The 22,547-nt window shown below is 46.4% G+C and overlaps 1 protein-coding gene across 1 annotated transcript in view; it reads right to left on the bottom strand.

The window, feature by feature from the left end:
• LOC123456047 (myomegalin-like) overlaps positions 1-15,869 on the bottom strand; it is a 136,806-nt gene extending 120,937 nt beyond the window's left edge. The window contains exon 1 of the mRNA XM_045138661.1: positions 15,713-15,869. Within this exon, the coding sequence (XP_044994596.1) occupies positions 15,713-15,717 (5 nt within the window). The 5' untranslated portion in view covers positions 15,718-15,869. The remainder of the gene's footprint in view (positions 1-15,712) is intronic.
• Positions 15,870-22,547: the final 6,678 nt, after the last annotated feature.

The following is a 22,547-nucleotide window of genomic DNA, read 5'->3' as shown; positions in this document are numbered from 1 at the left end:
CTTTCATCCCAGCACTCAGGAGGCAGAGGTAGGAGGATCACCATGAGTTCGAGGCCACCCTAAGATGCCCATAGTGAATTCCAGGTCAGCCTGGGCTAGAGTTGAGTCCCTACTTCAAAACAAACAAACAAACAAAAAAGAATACAGTTCAGTTTATTTTATTTTATCTTATCTTTATTTGAGAGAGAGACTGAGCAAAAGAGGCCAGGGCAAATACAGAAAGAGAGAGAGAGAGAGAGAGAGAGAGAGAGAGAATGGGCGCACCAGGGCCTCCAACCTCTGCAATCGAACTCCAGATGCGTGGGAAATCAAGCCTGGGTCCTTTGGCTTTGCCAGCAAGCACCTTAACCACTAAGAAGAAAGGATTTCATGGGCTGCCGTTAGTGTAACTAGAACGCTTTCTATTTTGGTGCATTTTTTTTTTAAATTTTATTTTTATTTATTTATTTATTAGAGACAGGGGGCAGGAAGAGAGAGAGAGAGAGAAGGAATGGGCGCACCAGGGCCTCTAGCCACTGCAAATGAACTCCAGATGCATGCGCCACCGTGTGCATCTGGTTTATGTGGGACCTTGGAGAAGCGAACCTGAGTCCTTAGGCTTCGCAGGCAAACTCTTTAACAGCTAAGCTAACTCTCCAGCCCTATTTTGGTGCATTTTTTGAATGGCATTTCACGTAACCCAAGCTGATCCGCCCACCTCCACCTCCGCAGTGCTGGGATTACAGATGTGAGCCAATGTACCTGTCTCTAGAAGGCAGTTTCTCAAGACCCTATCCTTTAAAGAAAGACTTGAGCCTCAATGCTGAGGCATCTGTCTGCTCAACTCAAAAAAAAACCCACATCCGGAGGACCCACGTTAGCCAGATGCACAAAGTGGCACATGCGTCTGGAGTTTGTCTGCAGCAGCTGGAGGCCCTGGCATGCTTATTCTCTCCCTCTCCCTCTCTCTCTTTCTGCCTCTATCATCTATCTATCTCTCCAACAAATAAATAAAATATAAAAAAAAAACATTTGGCCGGGTGTGGTGGTGCACGCTTTTAATCCCAGCACTTGGGTGGCAGAGGTAGGAGGACTGCAATGAGTTGGAGGCCACCCTGAGACTACATAGTGAATTCCAGGTCAGTCTGGGATATGGTGAGACCCGACCTCAGAAAACCAAAATAGGAACAAACAAGAAACCACATTCGCCACTCTTTTTGTCACGTGGTCAGCAGGTGGTTGTGGAAGTGAAACCAACCACACTCCATGCAGAGTTCAAGTTGTCCAGTCTTGAACCTGGAGCCTGTTCACTGGTGAGAGCAGCAGCTCCGAGCTATTCAACCTGATGTGACAATAGAGCCAACAACACACGCCCCCTGCTGGTAGAATTGATCTTGCACACATGGCTTAACCGGCAATGCTCCAAGCAGTTCCCACCACTGTTCTTTATCGTCTCATGTCCCGCCTGCTTCGTTTATTCCTGCAACAAGAAACACTCCTGCAGGCATGAGGCGTCTGTATTGTCCATCAAATAGCCTCAGCTTGCTTACTTTCTAGTGGCGGGAACCCCTAGGCTTGTCTTCCTGCATCTCCACCAATGTTTGCTACATAGGACCATCCATTTCTCTCTCTCCCTCTGTGTGTGTGTGTGTGTGTGTGTTAACACAGCTTCTCATTCTGTAGCCTTGGCTGGCCTGAAACCCACTATGCAGACAAGGCTAGCCTTGAACTTACAGTGGTGATCTTCCTGCCTTTGCCTCCTGAGTGCTGAGATTATAAAACTGCTCTGCTCCAACATGCCTGACTTTCTATGCTTTTTTAAAATTTACTTATTTATTTATTTGAGAGAGAGAAAGGGGGAAAGAGAGAGAATGGGCATGCCAGGGCCTCCTGCCCCTGCAAACAAACTCCAGACGCATGCGCTGCCTTGTGCATCTGGCCTACTGGGAAATCGAGCTGAGGTCTTTTGACTTTGCAGGGAAACACCTTAACCACTAAGCAATCTCCCAGCCCCTCGTGTTTTTAAAATATTTTCATTTATTTATTTGCAAAGAGAGAGAGAGAAGAGAAGGATGGAGAGAACGGACATGCCAGGGCCTCAAGCCGCTACAAGCAAAATCCATATTTATGCACCACTTTGTGCATCTGACTTTATGTGGGTACTGGGGAATTGAACCTAGCTCCTTGGTAGTTAAGGCAGGCAAGCCTTAACTACCAAGCAAGCCATCTGTCCAGCCCTTCTTGTGTTTTGTTTTGTTTTAATCACTCTCTCAGTAGGACACCAGAATTACAGCCCTGCATCTCAGCCTGGAACATTTGATTGTACTGACGTGTCTATAAGCTCGGGCCCCATCCAGGTAACAGCAAGGCTCTGGTTCTTGAGCTCAGTCTCATTTCTAAGGATTGGGCCTCACTTCAGGTCCTCTCCAGTGGCTGATTCTGCCCTGTGAGACTGAGTAGGGAGCTGTTCTGGAAAGATGGGGTAAAGGGAAGGGAAATGCTGAGGCTAGCTGAGACAGGAAAGAGATAAGACACGCAAAAGTTCTTGAATGTCCTCCAGGGACACTTGGCAGCAGAATTGAGCAAGCAGGGCCTGAAGCTGTCACTGTCCTGAGGATACAGGTGAAAGGAGTTGAGTCACATGGTATCGCATGGCTGCTGCTCCAGCCCTGGCTCCACGCCACTCCCCGCTCGTGCCGGGAGCTGGATTTCTACTAGCTTTGTTCCAGAAGAAGGAAGGCAAGAAATTCATCCTGCTGGTCCTCTCCTTTCCAGGAGCTCAGACAATGGATGCACACTCTAAGGTTAGGTTATTGTTCTTAATATTTTAATTTGAGAGAGAGAAAGAATGGGCACACCAGGGCCTCTAGCCACTGCAAACCAACTCCAGACTCATGCGCCACCATGTGCATCTGGCTTACGTGGGACTTGGGGAATCAAACCTGGGTCTTTGAGCTTCATAGGCAAGCGCCTTAACTGCTAAGCCATCTCTGCAGCCCAGGTTAGGTTACTTTTGCTAAGGCTTCCATCTTTTCTTTTTTTTCTCAAGTTTTATTAACATTTTCCATGATAAAAATTTTATAAAAAGTATCCCATGGTAATTCCCTCCCTCCCCCCACTTTCCCCTTTGAAACTCCACTCTCCATCATACCCCCTCCCCATCTCAATCAGTCTCTCTTTTATTTTGATGTCATTCTCTTTTCCTCCTCTTATGATAGTCTTGTGTAGGTAGTGTCAGGCATTATGAGGTCATGGATATCCAGGCCATTTTATGTCTGGAGGGAGCACGTTGTACGGAGTCCTACCCTTCCTTTGGCTCTTACATTCTTTCCGCCACCTCTTCTGCATTAGACCCTGAGCCTTGGAAGGTGTGATCGAGATGTTACTCAGTACTCCAGACACTTGTTTCTGTCACCATGATACCTTCTGAGTCATCCCAAAGTCACTGCCATCTGAAAAGAGAAGACTCTCTACCCAAAGTGAGAGTAGCATTAATATAAGGGTATAAATATTAAGAGAAGTGCTTACTGGGCAGTTTGATAAGCATAGTATATACATTTTTCCAGACATCAGCAGATGTTACACCCCTAGGGCTCATGACTACCCCTGTTTTAAGTTTTCAGTATCAGGGATGTGTTTCTCCCCATGGAGCAGGCCTCCAGTCCAATTGGAGGGCAGTTGGTTTCCAATTGCACCCATTGGCTCATTTGGGCTGGCTGGCCAATTATAAGGCTTGCAGTGTCCACTGTTGAGTATCTTCACTGGTGGTATCTCTTTCTCCCATTGAACTACATGTAGAATGGCTTCTTCCAGCTTTGTCAGCTGGTCTACATGGAGGAGGTTATCAGCTCAGTTCCAGCAGGATTTCTCAGTGGCCTTGCAGCCCAAGTATGTGAAGTCTTCAGCATAAGGCTTCCATCTTGAGCATGTTCACTTTCTCTGAGATCGGTTACGCTGTGTTTCAGTTGCAGTATTTAGTTGGAGATTATATAGCTAAGAGATCTTATAGACTGGACGATCACAGAGACAAATGGATGCTGAAATCTGATATTGTTTTTGTTTTGCACCAGGGCTAGTTGCTCATGCTAACGTTTCTTACATGGGCCATACTTTCTCCGAGTTAGTGTTACAGGTTAGATGTGGGTGTGAGTGAGCACTTGCAGTGGGCAAAGTTCTGTGCATGCCAGTGCCCATTATCCTGGGCAGAGAGCCCAGCTTGCTTTAGGTCTGTTATTTGAAGACTGCCCCAGTTTCTCCTTTGAAACATGCAATTCATCCATTTTTATTAACCTCATTAAGAGACTCTCTGATGCTCCTTTTTTTTTTTTTGGTTTTCAAGGTAGGGTCTCACTGTAGCTCAGGCTGACCTGGAACTTACTATGTAGTCTCAGGGTGGCCTTGAACTCACGGCAATCCTCCTACCTCTGGCTTGCTTCCCAGGACCCACGTTAGCCAAATGCACAAGGGGGCTCACACGTCTGTAGTTCGTTTGAAGTGGCTGAAGGCCCTGACACACCCATTCTCCCTCCCTCTCTCTCTGCCTCTTTCTCTGTCACTTTAAAATAAATAAAAATAAACAAAAAATTTTTTAAATGTCATGTGTTTTACAATAGTAAGTTGTGTTATTAAAAACTGACCTTGTGAGGTCTACAAAAACCCTGAAGGTAGGTTAAAAAAAATGACCTGCTTCAAACAAAAGGACATGTACCTAGCTATGACATCAAAAGAGCATCAGAGGGGCTGGAAGGATGGCTTAGTGGTTAAGGCGTTTGCCTGCAAAGCCAAAGGATCCCAGTTCGACTCTCCAGGACCCACGTTAGCCAGAGGCACAAAGGGGCACATGCATCTGGAGTTCATTTGCAGTGGCTGGAGGCCCTGGCACACCCATTTTCCCTCTCTCTCTAATAAATAAAGATGTCTTATAAATAAAAGAGCATCAAAAAGCCGGGTGTGGTGGCACACACCTTTAATCCCAGCACTTGGGGGAGCAGAGGTAGGAGGATTGCCGTGAGTTCGAGGCCACCCTGGGACTACATAGTGAATTCCAAGTCAGCCTGAGCTAGAGTGAGACCCTACCTCAAAACACTGAAAAACCAAAAAAAAAAAAAAAGAAAAAAAAATCCAAACATCTGCTACTTTATAACTGTATGATTTTTTTTTTATTCTTTTTGGTTTATTTTTATTTATTTATTTGAGAGCGACAGACAGAGAAAGAGGCAGAGAGAGAGAGAGAGAGAATGGGCGCGCCAGGGCCTCCAGCCACTGCAGACGAATTCCAGATGCGTGCACCCCCTTGTGCATCTGGCTAACGTGGGTCCTGGGGAATCGAGCCTCGAACCGGGGTCCTTAGGCTTCACAGGCAAGCGCTTAACCGCTAAACCATCTCTCCAGCCCTAACTGTATGATTTTGTGAAATTACTTAACTTTGTTATATGAATGGGGATGATAGCATCTTTCTTACAGGGTCATAGTGAGTATTGTGATTATGCTTATAAAGTTTTCAAGATAGGGCCTAGCATATAGCATATACTCAATACATAGTAATGACAAATTACAAATGTACTAATGATGTTAACTGATCATGCTGAGGCCGTGGGATGCACATGAAATCATTGTAGACTCCTGTCACTGGAACTCCTGTGAGATCTAAAATGAATTCCCATATGAAATTACTCTGGCCAATAAGAGAACAGATAGTTTGAGGGGACTAGAGTGTCATAGGGGATATCACCCTGTCACCATTACTACTCTCACCATTTGATTACCATGTACTATCTTCAATAACAATATATATATATATATGTATAAAATTTTTTTTTCAAGGTAGGGTCTCACTCTAGCCCAGGCTGACCTGGAACTCACTATGGAGTCTCAGGGTGGCCTCCAACTCTTGGCGATCCTCCTACCTCTGCCTCCCGAGTGCTGGGATTAAAGGCGTGCACTACCACGCCCGGCTTAATAATGATATTTATATATTATCCAGGGTCCTTTCCATTAGATTGGTCTCCTCTTTGTCCCACAATCTCTCCCGATAATGGATTGGGATTAAATATCAGCTAGGTTTAAACAAAGACTCAACCACAGGTATCACGGAACAGTTTAACATAGACTCCAACAATTGGTGTTGTTTCTCTCCAAAACTCACTTACTTTCTATGTTGGTTTTGTTTTCAGAATCTGGAGGGGATTAAATTATATGCCAAGAGGTCCAGAGCTTTATTTTCCTAGGTTCACATTCATCGTAAACAAGGGTTGCCTCTTCCTGGACACTCATTAAAAACAAATCCCACTATAGAGCTGGGTCCCAGCACTCGGAAGGCGGAAGTAGGAGGATCGTCGCCAGTTTGAGGCCACCCTGAGACTACATAGTGAATTTTAGGTCAGCCTGGGCTAAAGCAAGACCTTATCTCAAAAGAAAAAAAAAAAAAAAAAGAATCCCACTTTAAATTTTATTTATTTATTTGAAAGACAGAGAAAGAGATTGCTGGGGGGCGGGGGGAGGTGGGAAATGGGCATGCCAGGACCCTCCAGCCAGTGCAAACGAACTCCAGACCCACGCGCCACCTTGTGCCATCTGGCTAACATGGGTCCCGGGGAATCGAACCTGGGTGGGCCTCCTGCATGTAGCAAACTCTTGCTGGAAGTGCATATGTGTGAAGGCCAGAGGTCGACATGGGTGTGTTCCTCACTGCTTCTCCAGCTTGGTTTTGACAATAGCTAGCCCACAAACCCTATGGATCTTCCTGCCTCCATCTCCTGACCACTGGGAAGCCAGATGCGCACACGCGACTCCACCCCGCATGTGGGTGCTGGGAGCCAAACTCAGCTCTTCAGGCCGGCGCAACAAATGCTTTGCTAACCGAGCTATCTACCCAGCCCTTTGTGTACGTTAAGTCATCTCTACACGGCCTATAAATGGGTACCCAAACATGGGGGCAGTTCAGATACAACACCCACTTAGCGGGATGGGCATGAGAGCCTGCCTGTAATTCCACAGCCTGGGAGATGCAGGCAGAGGATCCCTGGGGTAACCTGGCTAGACAGACTAGTCAAATCAGAAAGCCTTGCATTCAATGAGAAACAGTGTACCATTAAAATAAAGCGGAGAGGGCTGGAGAGATGGCTTACTGATTAAGGCACTTGCCTGCGAAGCCTAAGGACTCAGATGCCACATAAGCCACAAGCCAGTCGCGCGAAGGTGAGGCAAGCGCAAAGCCTCATATGCCCACTAGGTGGCGCAAGTGTCTGCTGTTCCATTGCAGGGGCTGAGGCCCTGGTGTGCCAATTCTCTCTCTCCCTCTCTGTCTGTCTGTCTGTCTGTCTCTCTCTCTCTTTTGCTCTCTCTAAAACATTTTTTAATTAAAAAAAAATAAAGTGGAGGGCTGGGGTGATAGCTTAGTGGCTAAAGCAAAGCCAAAGGACCCAGTACCCATATAAAGCCAGATGCGCAAGGTGCTGCATGCGTCTGGAGTTTGTTTGCAATGGGTAGAGGCCCTGACTCGCCCATTCTCTCACTCTCTCTATCTGCCTCTCTCTCTCTCTCTCAAATAAATAAATAAAATACCTTTTTAAAAATAAATAAGGGCTGGAGAGATGGCTTAGCGGTTAAGCGCTTGCCTGTGAAGCCTAAGGACCCCAGTTCTAGGCCCGATTCCCCAGGACCCACATTAGCCAGATGCACAAGGGGGCGCATGCATCTGAGTTCGTTTGCAGTGGCTGGGAGCCCTGGTGCACCCATTCTCTCTCTCTCTCTCTCTTTTTCTGCCTCTTTCTCTGTCGCTCTTAAATAAATAAATAAACAAAATAAATAAATAAATAAATTGCCAGGCGTGGTGGCACACGTCTTTAATCACAGCACTCGGGAGGCAGACAGAAGTAGGAGGATCACCATGAGTTCAAAGTCACCCTGAGAGTACATAGTGAATCCTAGGTCAGTCTGGACTAGAGTGCAACCCTCCCTTGAGAAAGCCAATAAAATAAAATAAAAATTAATAAAGAAATAAAGTAGATATTGATCAAGGAAGGCAATGAGGTCAACCTCTGGCCTCGACGTGTGCACACACATGCACCTGCACACACATGAAAAAATAAGTTGGAGAGCTTCTAAGAAAGACACTCAACATTGATCTTTGGCCTGCACGCACACATGCATATGTGTATTTGCATGTATACACGTGCTTCACACACGAACATACATGCACACCACATACGCGTAACCTGTATGAAAAAAAATCCTGTTATATCACTACAGTGTCTAGAAAGGAAAAAGAAAACCCCGCAGCCAGCGGCCTCTGTGCCTCGGATGGGGTGAGAGAGGAACAAGTTTCTCAGTATGGTTTAGAAATGCAACATTTTCTCAGATGCGGAGGCTGTGTCCTCCTGCGGGGCCCGAGAAGTGCTTCTGAGGAATGCTAATGCTGGTGCCTCAACCTAAGCGTCTGGTAGAATTGGCCTGGAAAGAGCCTGTGCATCGGCTCTTCAACCTCCCCTAGGTGATTCTAATGTAGGCAGCTCCGACAACTAGCAATTTACAACATGGACAGAGAGAGGCCGTCTATGTTCAAGGAATGTGAGATCACAAGGTCTGTTTTAAAAAGATTGAAACTGGGCAACTGGGTAAGATAGTAGTGCCCGAGAAAAGACAGAGAAATAACGTAGGCTGTGCACATGCCCGCATCTCACCACCTCCGATGATCGTCGCGGTAGGAGATGGAATCCTGGCGGAGACTGAACCCAGGGCACAGACCCAAGGCCTCTGCAGTTCCCATAGAGCACAATGTCAGACGCAAAACTGTCAGCGGTCTGTAGAGGGCGCCCCTGAGTATTCAGCCAGCGCTGGCCAACACATTTGTGGGAGAAGCTGGAGTAGGAACCACATGAGGGAACCAGAGGTCCATTCCTCTTGGTTCACATGAGGCTGGGAATACACTGTCTCTCCATTCACAAGCTCAGAAAAGCCTCTTTAATCCACATGACATTAGGGTGGTTCCGAAAGAGACTATACCTCGAAAAACAAACACACACACACACACACACACACACACACACACACACAGAAAAGAGGTGATAAATCCATGATAGCTCTGCTCTCGTGACTTTTTTGTTTGTTTTTGTTTTTCGGTGTTTCGAGGTAGGGTCTCACTCTAGCTCAGGCTGACCTGGAATTCACTAGGTAGTCTCAGGGTGGCCTCAAACTCATGGCGATCCTTCTATCTCTGCCTCCCGAGTGCTGGGATTAAAGGTGTGCGCCACCACATCCGGCTTCGTGAACGTTTTTTAATTGCCTTTTTCAGGGGATGGATCACAGTTTGCTTCAGTTATAAAAGAAAAGGGCTGGGGATGTAGGCCACTGGTAGAGAGCTTGTTTTGCTTACACAGGCCTTGGCTTCAATCCCCAGTACTGCCAAAAGTAAAAATAAATAAATAAAACAATAAATGAGAGCTAGTTTCAATCCCCTCTTGGCCTCTTTCGAGTGCTTTCGAGCACTCTCTTGCCCTTTGTTGCAGTCAGGTTCACATTGCTGGTAGAAATCACTCAACAGCAACAGCACAGTGTGCCATACACTGGCAAGGGGAAACTGGCTATACCACCCATAAGCCCACACCCAACAATACACTCCCTCCAGGAGGCGTTAATTCCCAAATCTCCATCAGCTGGGAACCTAGCATTCCGAACACCTAAGTTTATGGGGGACACCTGAATCAAACCACCACATTCTGCCCCTGGCCCCCACAAACTGATAACCATACATGATGTAAAATGCAATACATTCATCCAAGTTTAAAAGTCCCCATAGTTTTTATCAATTCCAATGATGTTCATACATCCCAATAATCCAAGATCTTTTAACTGAGCCATAACACCAAAAAATAACCTCAAAAAAAAAACCATAATGGCACAGAATAAACATTCACACTGCAAAGGATGGCATTGGGCGTAGTAAAGAAATAATCAAGCAATACATGATTTAAACAGGGCAAACACCAGACTCTATAGCTCCAAGTCCAACAACTCTAGTCAGTGACAAATCTCCAAATCCGATAACTCTAACCAGCAACAAGTCTCTGGCATTACAATTCCGCCCCTCCAGCTAGGCTACTCACAGTCCTGAAAAACTTCATCGGAGCCGGAAGCTCTCCTTGGCAGACATCTCATGGTCCTGGTATCTCTACTGGGTCTCCACTGCAATCCACGGTTCATCTTCATGGCCCCATGGGGTCTCCATGCAGGCATCCAGCAAAGCTGCTTCACACTGCCCATGGCCATTTCCAAAACACAAGACCATGTTGCAAACTCAATGACCCTCTCTTTCCTGCATGTCTTATACTCCACAATGCCAGGTAGGGTGCCAATTTGTTAATCCAGGGGGGAATAAAGCAGACTTTGAAGAACAGGACACTCCTTGAGCATTCAGGCCCCTTCAAAAGAGTCTACATTCTTCCTGTTGCCCCAGAGCAGGTCAAGTGAACCAATCTCAAAGGTTGTAATCTCTCAATTGCAGCTGAATGGGCAGCAGTTTAGGCCCAAAGACTTTATTTTTTCTGTGTCATATCCCTCTGCTCACACCAGTCCATTTCTACACAGTGTAACCCTGCACAACTTCTCAGGACATGGGCATAACAGCAAGCCTCTCAATCTGCTTCTAGCCCAATCTAAGCACAGCCCTTTCTCACCCTCATAAGCCAAACCTCACAGTCCATAGTTCTTACTGCATTCAGGTCTTAGAGCTCAGACCAGAATAGTCCATCGAGCTGTATTTACAGCACTGCAAGGCATCTCTTAGGCCAAGGTTTCAACTCCTTCCACTTTCCTCTTGAAAATCAGCTCCAAAAAGCCAAAGCCACACAGTCAGGTGTCTAGCAGCAATCCCTCTCCTTGGTACCACTTTACCGTGGCAGTCAGGTTTGCATTGCTGGTAGAAATCACCCAACCAAGAGCAGCTTGTGGGAAAAAGAGGTTTATTTTGGCTTACAGGCTTGAGGAGAAGCTCCACGATGGCATAAGCAGAGGGTGGACATCACCCCTTGGCCAACATAAGGTGGACAACAGCAACAGGAGAGTATGCCAAACACTGGCATGGGGAAACTGGCTATAACACCCATAAGTCTGCCCCCAACAATACACTCCCTCCAGGAGGCGTTAAATCCCAAATCTCCATCAACTGGAAACCTAGCATTCAGAATGCCTAAGTTTATGGGGGGGGCACTTAATCAAGCCACCACATCCTTCCATATTTTTTTCAAAAGATTTTATTTTTATTTATTAGAGACAGAGAGTGGGGGAGAGAGAGAATGGGCGCACCAGGGCCTCTAGCAACTAGGGCAAACGAACTCCAGATGCATGTGCCATCATGCACATCTGGCTTATGGGAGACCTGGAGAATCGAACCCGGGTCCTTATGCTTCACAGGCATACGCCTTAACCACTAAGCTATCTCTCCAACCTGTCCTTGGACTTCCCATCCTCCCAGAACTGTACGTAAGAGATACATCTCTGCTCCCCATCAAGTTACCCAGGTTATAGCAGCACAATACAGACGAAGATGCTTGCCATTTGTAATTTAAGGTTTCCAGAGAAGTGCACACACATGAAACCAACACAAGGATTTCCAAACCAAGTAGATTCTACCCTGGTTGAAATGACTTAGTATCAGGGAGGGAAAAGAGACATGACTAAGAAAGGAAAACAAGGGCTGAAGAGGTGGCTTAGCGGTTAAGGCGTTTGCCTGTGAAGCCTAAGGACCCAAGTTCGATTCCCCAGTATCCACATAAAATCAGATGTACAAGGTGGCACATGTGTCTGGAGTTTGTTTGCAGTGACTAGAGGCCCTGGCAACTCATTCTTTCTTCTCTCTCTCTCTCTTTCTCTCTCCCCCTTTCTTTCTCTAATAAATACAATAAAATAAAAAAATAAATTATTTTTAAAGGAGAAAGAAAGGAGAGTGTCAATGGACAGCTGCTGTCCAGGGAGGAAGTCAACCATCTGTGCTGCTTGATAAGCTGAGGCTGTCAACTAAAAAACACAGAATCCACTCAGTGTCCTTGCTCTAACTTCAGATTTCACAGACAACATTTCGACTACAATTTGCCTTCCAAATGTGGCAAGTATGCCAAGAGACCTGGCTGAATGAATAAGAATCTACATGTAAAAACAAAATCCTCATTATAAATATGACTTTGCTATTTGGGATTTATACAGTAGTCCTGTGGTTTTATCAGTTTAAGGAACACAAGTTAAAGACAGGATGTTGACATTTTCCAAGTGATGTCACTTGTGTGGCTCCTTGAGGGTCCTTTTTAAATTAATTGATTAATTAATTTGCAAGCAGAAAGAGACAGACAGAGAGAATGGGCCTGCCAGGGACTTCAGCCAGTGCAAACACACTCCAGATGCATGCACCACCCCATGCATCCAGCTCCATGGGAGTACTGGGGAATCAAATCTGGGATGTCAGCCTTTGTAGGCAGATGCCTTAACTGCTGAGCCATTTCTCCAGCCTCAAGGATCCTTTCTTTTTGAAAAAACAATTTTTAACTTATTTTTATTTATTAGACAGCAACAGACAGACAGAAAGAGAGAGAAAATGGGCGCGCCAGGGCCTCCAGCCACTGCAAACGAACTCCAGACGCGTGCGCCCCCTTGTGCATCTGGCTAACGTGGGACCTGGGGAACCGAGCCTCGAACTGGGGTCCTTAGGCTTCACAGGCAAGCGCTTAACCGCTAAGCCATCTCTCCAGCCCAAGGATCCCTTTTTTTAAAACCTATTCTTTCCCTCAGTCCATCTCTGTGTTGGAGCATTATTCGAGAGTGTAATTTGATGAGCACAGTTGGGAGCTGCAGATGCTGGCTTCCTGAGAGGAGCGCACAGCGGCCGCCTCCACCCCCACTTCCCTCACAGAAGCCTCTAGCGCGTCAGTATTCATCAAGCCTCTGACACTAGATAGCTAATGCAATTTTTTTTTTTTTTTTTTTTTGGTTTTTTGAGGTAGGGTCTTACTCTGGTCCAGGCTGACCTGGAATTCACTTTGGAGTCTCAGGGTGTCCTCGAACTCCCGGCGATCCTCCTACCTCTGCCTCCCGAGAGCTGGGATTAAAGGAGTGCGCCACCACGCCCGGCAAGCTAATGCAATTTTTAAAAACATTCTATTTAGTTAGTTAGTTGCAAGGAGAGCGGCGGGGAGGGGGGGAGGGAGGCATGTCTGAGCCTCTGGCCACTGAAAAAGAACTGCAGATACATGCATCGCTCTGTGCACCTGGCTTTACATGGGCATTGGGGAATTGAACCTGGGGGCATTAGGCAGGCAAGACCCTTAACCTCTGAGAAATCCCTCCAGCCCAGTTTTTTTTTTTTTAATGTGTTCCTAGAAAATTGACTTGCTGAGGTTTTGTTGATTTTTTAATCTTATTTATATATTGTACGATTTGGCTTACAAATGGATTTCATTATGATTATTTCATTTATAATTTAAATTTTTTATTTGTTTTATTTATTTATGAGAAAGAGAGAATAGGCATGCCAGGGTCTCTACTTAACTGCAAACATACTCCAGACAAATGTGCCACCGGGTGCATCTGGCTTATGTAGGTCCTGGGAAATCGAACCTGGGTCCTTAGGCTTTGCAGGCTAGTGCCTTAGCTGTTAAGCCATCTCTCCAGCCCTTGTTTGCATTTCGAGGGAGGATTTTGCTATATTACCCAGGCTAGCTTTGAACTTGAAACCATTCCCCTTGCCTCAGGCTCCCAAGCATTGTGATTATTCATAATCACAATAATATCACAATGTGATATTTTCATATGCATATGTCGTTATTTGGTACAAGCAAACTAATTTCCAAGTGAAGGCCAGGGTAGCACTACCTCAGGGAAGTTTCTTCAATTGTTTTATTGTTAGGAACCCCTGAGACTTTAAAAACCCTTCAGGGTTTATCATTACACCAACTAAAATACGTGTAGAGGTCGATGTCAGATGGGTTAGCGTTTAAGAGGGAAGAACTTGCGCTAAGTATTTGCCTAATTAAGTCACAGGGCTGGGATGCAGCTCAGTGGCAGAGCACTTGACTAACGTGTGTGAGAGGCCCTGAGAGTTATTTCCAGCACCACGGAAACAAATAAAAACCCACAGCAGGGTGTGGTAACACCTGGAATCTCGGCAGAAGAGACTAAGGCAGGAAGATCATGAATCTGAGGCCAGCCTGAGCGACCCTCTTTGAACAAACTACCCCCCACCCATAACTTCACCAAATACTTAACCTTACAAGTTGTTCATTAACAAACACCGTGAGGAAGATGACACTTTTATAAAGAGCCTTTACTTTGTCCAAGATGACAAGTTTAGCACTGTATGTAGTGAGTAAGAACCCTTGAAATTGTAGGTGCATATGTACATATATACACATACTAAGTTTGGGGTCTGAGGTTATTTGCAGTTTAAAAAAATAATAATAATCATCTCTGGGCTAAAATGTCACTATTGATAAAAGAATGAGCGCTTTTTGCTTCATTCTTTAAATAATTTCCAATAATTTATCGTGAATCCCTTAGTAGAAATGTGGTTCTTTTAACCATGGTTAACTGAATGTCCTTGGCTACATTTTCTTGCATAAATAGCGAATAACATGACAAATAAAGACATATAAGTTGCTTTGCATAGACTCCATTTCCTAGCTCACAAACAGCAGCATCCCACACAGACCACAGACAAATCCAGTCCACTTCGCCTTACGGAATAAGAGCCCAAAGGCACCTGTGAGAAACCCAAGCCAAGAGGAATGAAGAGATGTCTTCAAAGATCTCAGTGAGATTTAAACCACCACTGCTGTGTGGTTTCATTTATAAGTACTGGCTTCTCGTGAAAGAAAGAAAACAGCTACCAATTCTAGATAAGAACATGCTTATTTCAAACAAACAAACAAACAAACGGCAGGGGACACAATGTGATTTTTCTCCACGCAGGACAGACTTTCCATCTTGCTGCAGCTTCCTGGAGAAAACAGGGCCTTGTTTGCCTAGTCTCCTGGGCCAGAGCCCGGGAAGGGGTGGGGGGGTCTTGGTGGAGCTGTCCTGAGCATGCAGCCAACAGGCTGGGCTACAACGCTGCAGGAGAAGAGATGGCCTGGGACCGTCACCCCTCTAGCTAAGATAAAAACCAAAAAAGAAGACGCAAGCCACGGCGGTGGTGGCGCACGCCTTTTATCCCAGCACTGGGGAGGCAGAGGTAGGAGGAATGCCGTGAGTTCGAGGCCACCCTGAGACTCCATAGTGAATTTCAGGTCAGCCTGGGATAGAGTGAGACCCTGCCTCGAAAAACAAACAAACAACAACAACAGCAAAAAAAAAAAAAAAAAAGGCAAGGTGAGGTCTTCCCTGCGCTCCTTTCCTGGCCCTTCATCCTCCGCGACTGTCGCTAAGGCTTCTGTCCTGGCATGGCTCGTGAGTCACATGTTCATCTGTCCTTTGGCTTCTTAACTCTCCCACTTCCCCCGCCCCCACGAGCCCAGCACCACACCTTTATTTTTGGGCTTGCTACCCCCCTCCCCCAGAACTTCCCCTCCTCCTCCTCCTCCTCTTCCCACATCCGCATCTCCTCCTAGCAACTGTCCCTGGAGACCAGATCTGCAGCATCCCACCTTCTCACTCCAGCATCCCCATCCGCGGGCGCACGCACCTCCCCACCCCCGGGGACGCCAGGAGCGCAGCTTCCTTCTCCCCCCACCACACACCCCGGGCTGCTAACCTCATGCCAGCAGAGGCCTCCGAGGATGTCTCCTCCTCTTCCTCCTCCTCTTCGTCCTCGGGTCGTATCCCCCACCAGCCCGAGCTGAGGGGCTGCAAGCGCGGGCACTGCGGGGCTCGCGCCGCCTCCCTGGACCAGGAGGAAGAGTGGGGAGCCCGGCGGGGCGCGGGGCCGCAGCATCCGCAGTCGCATCTGTCCGTCTTCTTCATAGATCTACCGCCCCGGGCCTGGCCACCCCCGTCCTTGTCTCTGTCCCTGGTACCCAGGCGCATCCTCGGGAGAGGGGGGGGGGGCATGTCGGCGCGGGATGGGCATCCCTCTCTGGTAGAGATGGTCTGACCCCGCCTCCTCCGAGGCTACAGCTCCCAAAGGCTCCGCCCAATTTGCCTCGGTCCCTCTCCTGGAAGCCGCCCCCTCTGCCCCTCACCCTCCACCATCCTCTCTCCATCTGTTACCTCAACTTGGAGCTCGGCTGTTTGCAGCCCCACGCCTTTCCTTCTGCCCATGCCAATGTCACCTTGCTCAGTTTCATACCTCAGATTAGTTCCCCTTGTGCTCATCCCTCCGTTTTCTGTCCCCACTCCCACTATATTGGACATCTTTTTATTTTATTTTTATTATTAATTAATTAATTAATTAGTTTTTGGTTTTTGGAAGTAAGGTCTCGCTCTGGCCCAGGCTGACCTGGAATCCACTATGGAGTCTCAGGGTGGCCTCGAACTCTTGGCGATCCTCCTACGTCTGCCTCCCGAGTGCTGGGATTAAAGGCGTGCGCCACCACGCCCGGCTTCTTTTTATATTCCTAATTTCTTTGGTATGAACTCCTCAGAGCCTCCAGCTTGTTGGCTACCCTTTTCTCTTTCTCTTTGCCCTCTTTCCTCCTATCCTAAAATGTTCTTTTCAGGAGCTAGAGAGATGGCTCAGCCGTCTCAGGTGCTTGCTTGCAAAGCCTGCTGGCCTGGGGTTCAGTTCCCCAGGACCCACATAAAGCCAGATGCACTAAATGGCGCATGCATCTAGAGTTCGTTTTCAGTGGCAAGAGGTCCTAGCGTGCTCATTTCTCTCTCTCTCTCTCTTCTCTTTCCTTGCAAATAGATGAATATTTTATTTATTTAATGGAGGTGGATGGGCGCGCCAGGACCTCTAGCCACTGCAAACGAACTCCAGACACCTGCGCCACCTTGTGCGTCTGGTTTTTAAGGGGGGCCAATAGCCATTAAGGCGCTTGCCTGTGAAGCCTAAGCATCCAGGTTAGATTCCCCAGTACCTACAGAAGCCAGATGTACAAGGTGGCGCATGTATCTGGAGTTCAGTTGCAGTGGCTAACCCATTCTCTCTTTCTCTTTCACAGAAATAATATAAATAAAATAGTTTAAAAAGAAATATTTTTCATTTCAACTTTCTCTTTAGTTATTATTCTCCTAAGCGACCTCCATTTTCCTTTCAGTTGGAACTTCCTGGTCGCCATTTGCCACGAAGACCTTATAGCAGAGTTTGAACTGAATAACACTACCTGCCTCTAGGCCAGGTGAGTGTGCTCATAGAGTGTCCATCACAGGTTAGTAAGCCATAGAGGCCCATGCCTTTAATCCCAGCTACCAGGGAGGCTGAGGCAGGAGGATCACCAGCTCAAGGTTAACCTGGGTAATCCAGGGAGACCCTGTCTCTAAGCAAAGTCCAAAGGGATTGGGGCCAGGAGGGGTGGTGCACATCTTTAACTGCAATACTTGGGAGGCAGAGGTAGGAGGATCACCATGAGTTCGAGGCTACCCTGAAAATACAGAATGAATTCCAGGTCAGCCTGGGCTAGAGTGAGACCCTACCTTGAGAAATGGAAAAAAAAGGGGGGGTGGCGGGGATTGAGATGTACCTCAATGGTAGAACGCTTCTCTAGCATGTGCACGGCCCTTAGGTTCAATCCCCAACACCACAAAAAAACAAACGGAAACCCACTGGTTAAATAAATCCTCATTAAATGGCCATTCTGAAGTTACTTATCTTATTCCACATAGAAGAGAGCCTGGTAAATTTCCAACAAATTTGAAACTGTCTGCCACACGCTTCTACACAGGGCCAGGCCTGTAAGTGAGCAAGGTTTATCTTTATCTTAATCCAAGGTGAACTGATCCTTCTTCCAGAAACCTTCTGCTCAGTCCTGGTTCTCAACCTCATCCTTCTCACCCAAGCCCCAGACGTGGATTTTGCCAGCGGTTCAGCTCTCAGTCACCCACCACATCCAGCCTCCAGTTCCTCTTGTTCATCCTCAGCTGGCCTTTCCCATCGTCGAGTCCAGCTACATCCAGAAAATGAAGTTATCAGGCACGTCACTGATCTTTCTTTCCAGCCTCTTAAGAAACTATATCTTCCTTCTTGTTTTGTTGTCATTTGAGTTTTTGAGGTGGGGTCTCGTGCTAGCCCAGGCCTGCCTGGAGTTCACTATGCAGTCTCAGGCTGGCCTCGAAATCACAAGCATCCTCCTACCTCTGCCTCCCAAGTGCTGGGATTAAAGGCGTGCGCCACCATGCCTGGCTATTTTTTTTTTCCCTGATCTATCTTTTTTTTTTTTTGTAAATTTATTTATTTATTTGAGAGCGACAGACACAGAGAGAAAGACAGATAGAGGGAGAGGCTTCCAGCCTCTGCAAACGAACTCCAGACGCGTGCGCCCCCTTGTGCATCTGGCTAACGTGGGACCTGGGGAACCGAGCCTCGAACCGGGGTCCTTAGGCTTCACAGGCAAGCGCTTAACCACTAAGCCATCTCTCCATCTATCTTATCTGTACTATTTATCTTTCTGTTATGAGGCGGAGAGTGACCAAGCCCCTCTGTGCCCTGTGGGATCTGGATGGACTTGGAACTCTCAAAGCCAGAGACACTTGAGTTCTTGTCTTACAAAGTGATAGCGTAGACACTTTAAGAGAGAGTAGAAAAAAGAGAGAGAGAGTAGAAATAAGATAGAAGGGAAGCAAATGAAAGAAAGAAAGAAAGAAAGAAAGAAAGAAAGAAAGAAAGAAAGAAAGGAGGAAGGAAGGAAGAGTAGAGAAAAGGAAATAAAGGAAACGAAATGAAATGAAACGAAAGGAAAGGAAAGAGAAAACTAATCAGGCGTGGTGGCACATACCTTTGAGCTCAGTCCTCGGGAGACAGAGGTGGGAGGATCACCGTGAGTTCAAGGCCACCCTAAGACTACATAGTGAGTTCCAGGTCAGCCTGGGCTAGAGTAAGACCCTACCTCAAAAAAAAAAAAAAAAAAACAGTATATATATGAAAAAGCTCCCAACCTGAGAGATGTTCCCTCTAGCTGGGAGGTTGCCTAAATAGGGAAAAATCCACATGGCAACGTGGATCAGGTCTTTTTATAAATTAGGCACCTGATTGGGATTGTCAAATTCAAATGTGTATGAAGGACCTGGATTAGCTGATGGGTCAGGGAGGGGAGTGAAGACTCAGAAAAGGCTCACTCATAGTGGGGAAAACTCGAGGAAAATTAAGAAGGAAGAATCAGGAAGCTGCTCCTTACTGCCATCTTGAGTCACCCTGGACTTCCCTTCTAGTTTCAGTAGGGCAGATCAGCATCTGTGTTCTTTGGGGCCTGTGTCCCTAACTCACTACTGTAAAAGAAAATGACTTTGGGCTGGAGAGATGGGTTAGTGGTTAAGGCGTGTGCTTGCAAAGCCAAAGGACCCTGGTTCGATTCTTCAGGACCCGGGTAAGCCAGATGCAAAAGGGACACATGCATCTGGAGTTCGTTTGCAGGGTCTGGAGGTCCTGGTGCACCCATTCTCTCTCTGCCTCCTTCTCTTAAATAAATAAATAATAGTAAAAAAATATTAACAAGGAAATTTACCTTGCTCCTGATCTTCATCATTCCCCACTCCCAAGACGTAACTGCTATGGAGTGAATGATGACCTCTCTAACTGCTTCTAGCTGAATAGATTCAGAGCAGAGAAGCTAGAGTTGCCCCAGAATAAATCTATCCAAAGGCTCATGATGGAAAGGCTTTCCCTTTTCTTGTGAACCAGTCTGATGTCTCATTGCCATCTGCATGCAAGTCCTTTTCTTTCTTTCTTTTAAAAATACTTTAGTTTTATTTAATTGACAAAGAGAAAGAGGGAGAGAGAGAGAGTTTGGGCACACCAGGGCCCCCAGCTGCTGCAAAGTACTCCAGACGCATGCCCCACCTTATGTATCTGGCTTTATGTAGATCCTGGGGAATCAAACCTGGGTCTTTCGGTTTTGCAGGCAAATGCCTGAACGGCTAAGCCATCCCTCCAGCCCAAGTCCTTTTCTTCTGATCCTGAAGAAACCATTTTTTTTTTAAATTATGTTTATTTTTATTTATTTATTTGAGAGCAACAGAAAGAGGCAGATAGATAGATAGATAGATAGATAGATAGATAGATAGATAATGAATGGGCGCGTCAGGGCTTCCAAATGAACTGCAAAGGAACTCCAGATGCTTGCACCCCCTGTGCATCTGGCTAATGTGGGTCCTGGGGAATTGAGCATTGAACTGGGATCCTTAGGCTTCACAGGCAAGCGCTTAACCCCTAAGCCATCTCTCCAGCCCCTGAAGAAACATTTATAAATACTAAACAATAAGAACATTGTGATTCTTATCAAAACAGTGGGAAATGATTTAGTTCTCAGGGAAGCAGGCATAACTCTATGTAAAAACTTAGTAATATGGTCGGGTGTGGTAGCACACATCTTTAAACCCAGTACTCAGGAGGGCAGAGGTAGGAGGATCACTGTGAGTTTGAGGCCAACCTAGAACTACATACTAAATTCCAGGTCAAAGCCGGGCGTGGTGGCGCATGCCTTTAATCCCAGAACTCGGAAGGCAGAGGTAGGAGGATCACCGTGAGTTCGAGGCCACCCTGAGACTCCATGGTGAATTCCAGGTCAGCCTGGGCTAGAGTGAGACCCTACCTCGAAAGAAAAAAAAAAAGAAAAAAAACCTAAATTCCAGGTCAGCCTGGGCTACAGCCTGACCCTACCTCAAAAAAAAAAATTAAAAATAAAGGCCAGATGTGGGGGCACACACCTTTAGTCCCAGCACTTGGGAGGCAGAGGTAGGAGGATCACCGTGAGCTCGAGACCAGCCTGAAACTTCACAGTGAATTCCACTATGACCCTACCTCAAAAAAATAAGCTGGGTGTGGTGGCACATGCCTTTAATCCCAGCACTCAGGAGGCAGAGGTAGGAGGATCGCTGTGAGTTCAAGGCCAGCCTGAGGCTACATAGTGAATTCCAGGTCAGCCTGAGCTAGAGAGAATCCTACCTGGAAAAACCAAAAAAAAAAAAAAAAAAGAAAAAGAAAAAAAACACCAAAAACAAATTTTGGAAACAGTATTATTAGCACTGAGCACATGAGCAAGAGATATGGATATGTGTATTTAAAGTCAAATGGAGGGGTTGGAGATGGCTTAGTGGTTAAGCACTTGCCTGTGAAGCCTAAGGACCCCAGTTCAAGGCTCGATTCCCCAGGACCCACGTAAGCCAAATGCACAAGGTGGCTCATGTGTCTGGAGTTCTTTTCCAGTGGCTAGAGGCCCTGGCACACCCATTCTCTTTCTCTCTCTCTGTCAAATAAATAAATAAAATATTAAAAATTTTAAAGTTAAATGGGCAAGGCTGCAACCTGAATCTTTTTTTCTATTATAATATCCTTTGGTGATGCTTTCTTGCTAAGTAGGTGGCCAAAATTTAATTATTTATGTTTTTTGTTTTGTTTTGTTTTTTTGAGGTATGGCCTCACTCTAGCCCAGGCTGACCTGGAATTCACTATGTAGTCTCAGGGTGGCCTCGAACTTGTAGTGATCTTCCTACCTCTGCCTCCCTCGTGAGTGCTGGGATTAAAGGTGTGCGCCACCACGCCCAGCTAATTATTTATGTATTTTTTTTTAAATTTTTATTTATTTATTTATTTGAGAGAGACAGACACAGAGAGAAAGACAGATAGAGGGTGAGAGAGAGAATGGGCACGCCAGGGCTTCCTGCCTCTGCAAACGAACTCCAGACGCGTGCGCCCCCTTGTGCATCTGGCTAACGTGGGACCTGGGGAACCGAGCCTCGAACCGGGGTCCTTAGGCTTCACAGGCAAGCGCTTAACCGCTAAGCCATCTCTCCAGCCCTTATTTATGTATTTTTAAGGTCAGTTGTGACTCTTTCGAAGTAACTTTTAGGGACATGGGAAGAGCTCTGCGCCATCTGAAGGGAAGGAAGTGTCACTGGCTTTGGCATCTATATATGGTCATTGGACATCCTGAAGGACAGCTACACCAGTCTTGAAGAAAAGTGTGGGTACAGAACACATCTGATCACTTCTGTCTTTAGCAAAACAGATCTGGTTAAAAGGACGATACAGGGCTGGAAAGATGGCTCAGTGGTGAAGGCACTTGCCTGTAAAGCCTAATGTCACACACATCTGGAGTGTATTTGCAGCAGCTGGAGGCCCTGGAATGCCCATTCTCTTTGCTTGTCTCTCTTCTATCTCCCTCTGATTGCAAATAAATGAATAAAAATCTTTCTTATGAGAGAGAGTGAGCAAGAGAAAGAGATAGGGATAATTGGTGCTCCAGGGTCTCCAGCCACTGCAATCAAACTCCAGACTTGTGCGCCACCATGTGCACATGCGCGACCTTGTATACTTTGTGTGTCTGGCTTATGTGGGACCTGGAGAGTTGAAAATGCGTCCTTAGGCTTTACAGACAAGTGCCTTAACTGATAAGCCATCTCTCCAGCCCAATAAAAACATTTTTTAAGGTGAATGACATAAAAGCTTATAGTACTTTTGCTCAACATCTAACTTGTCTGGTGATGCTGTAGCA

Source organism: Jaculus jaculus, chromosome 19 (assembly GCF_020740685.1).
Source record: "Jaculus jaculus isolate mJacJac1 chromosome 19, mJacJac1.mat.Y.cur, whole genome shotgun sequence".
NCBI lineage: Eukaryota > Metazoa > Chordata > Mammalia > Rodentia > Dipodidae > Jaculus > Jaculus jaculus.
This window is presented reverse-complemented; position numbering and strand designations above follow the sequence as displayed.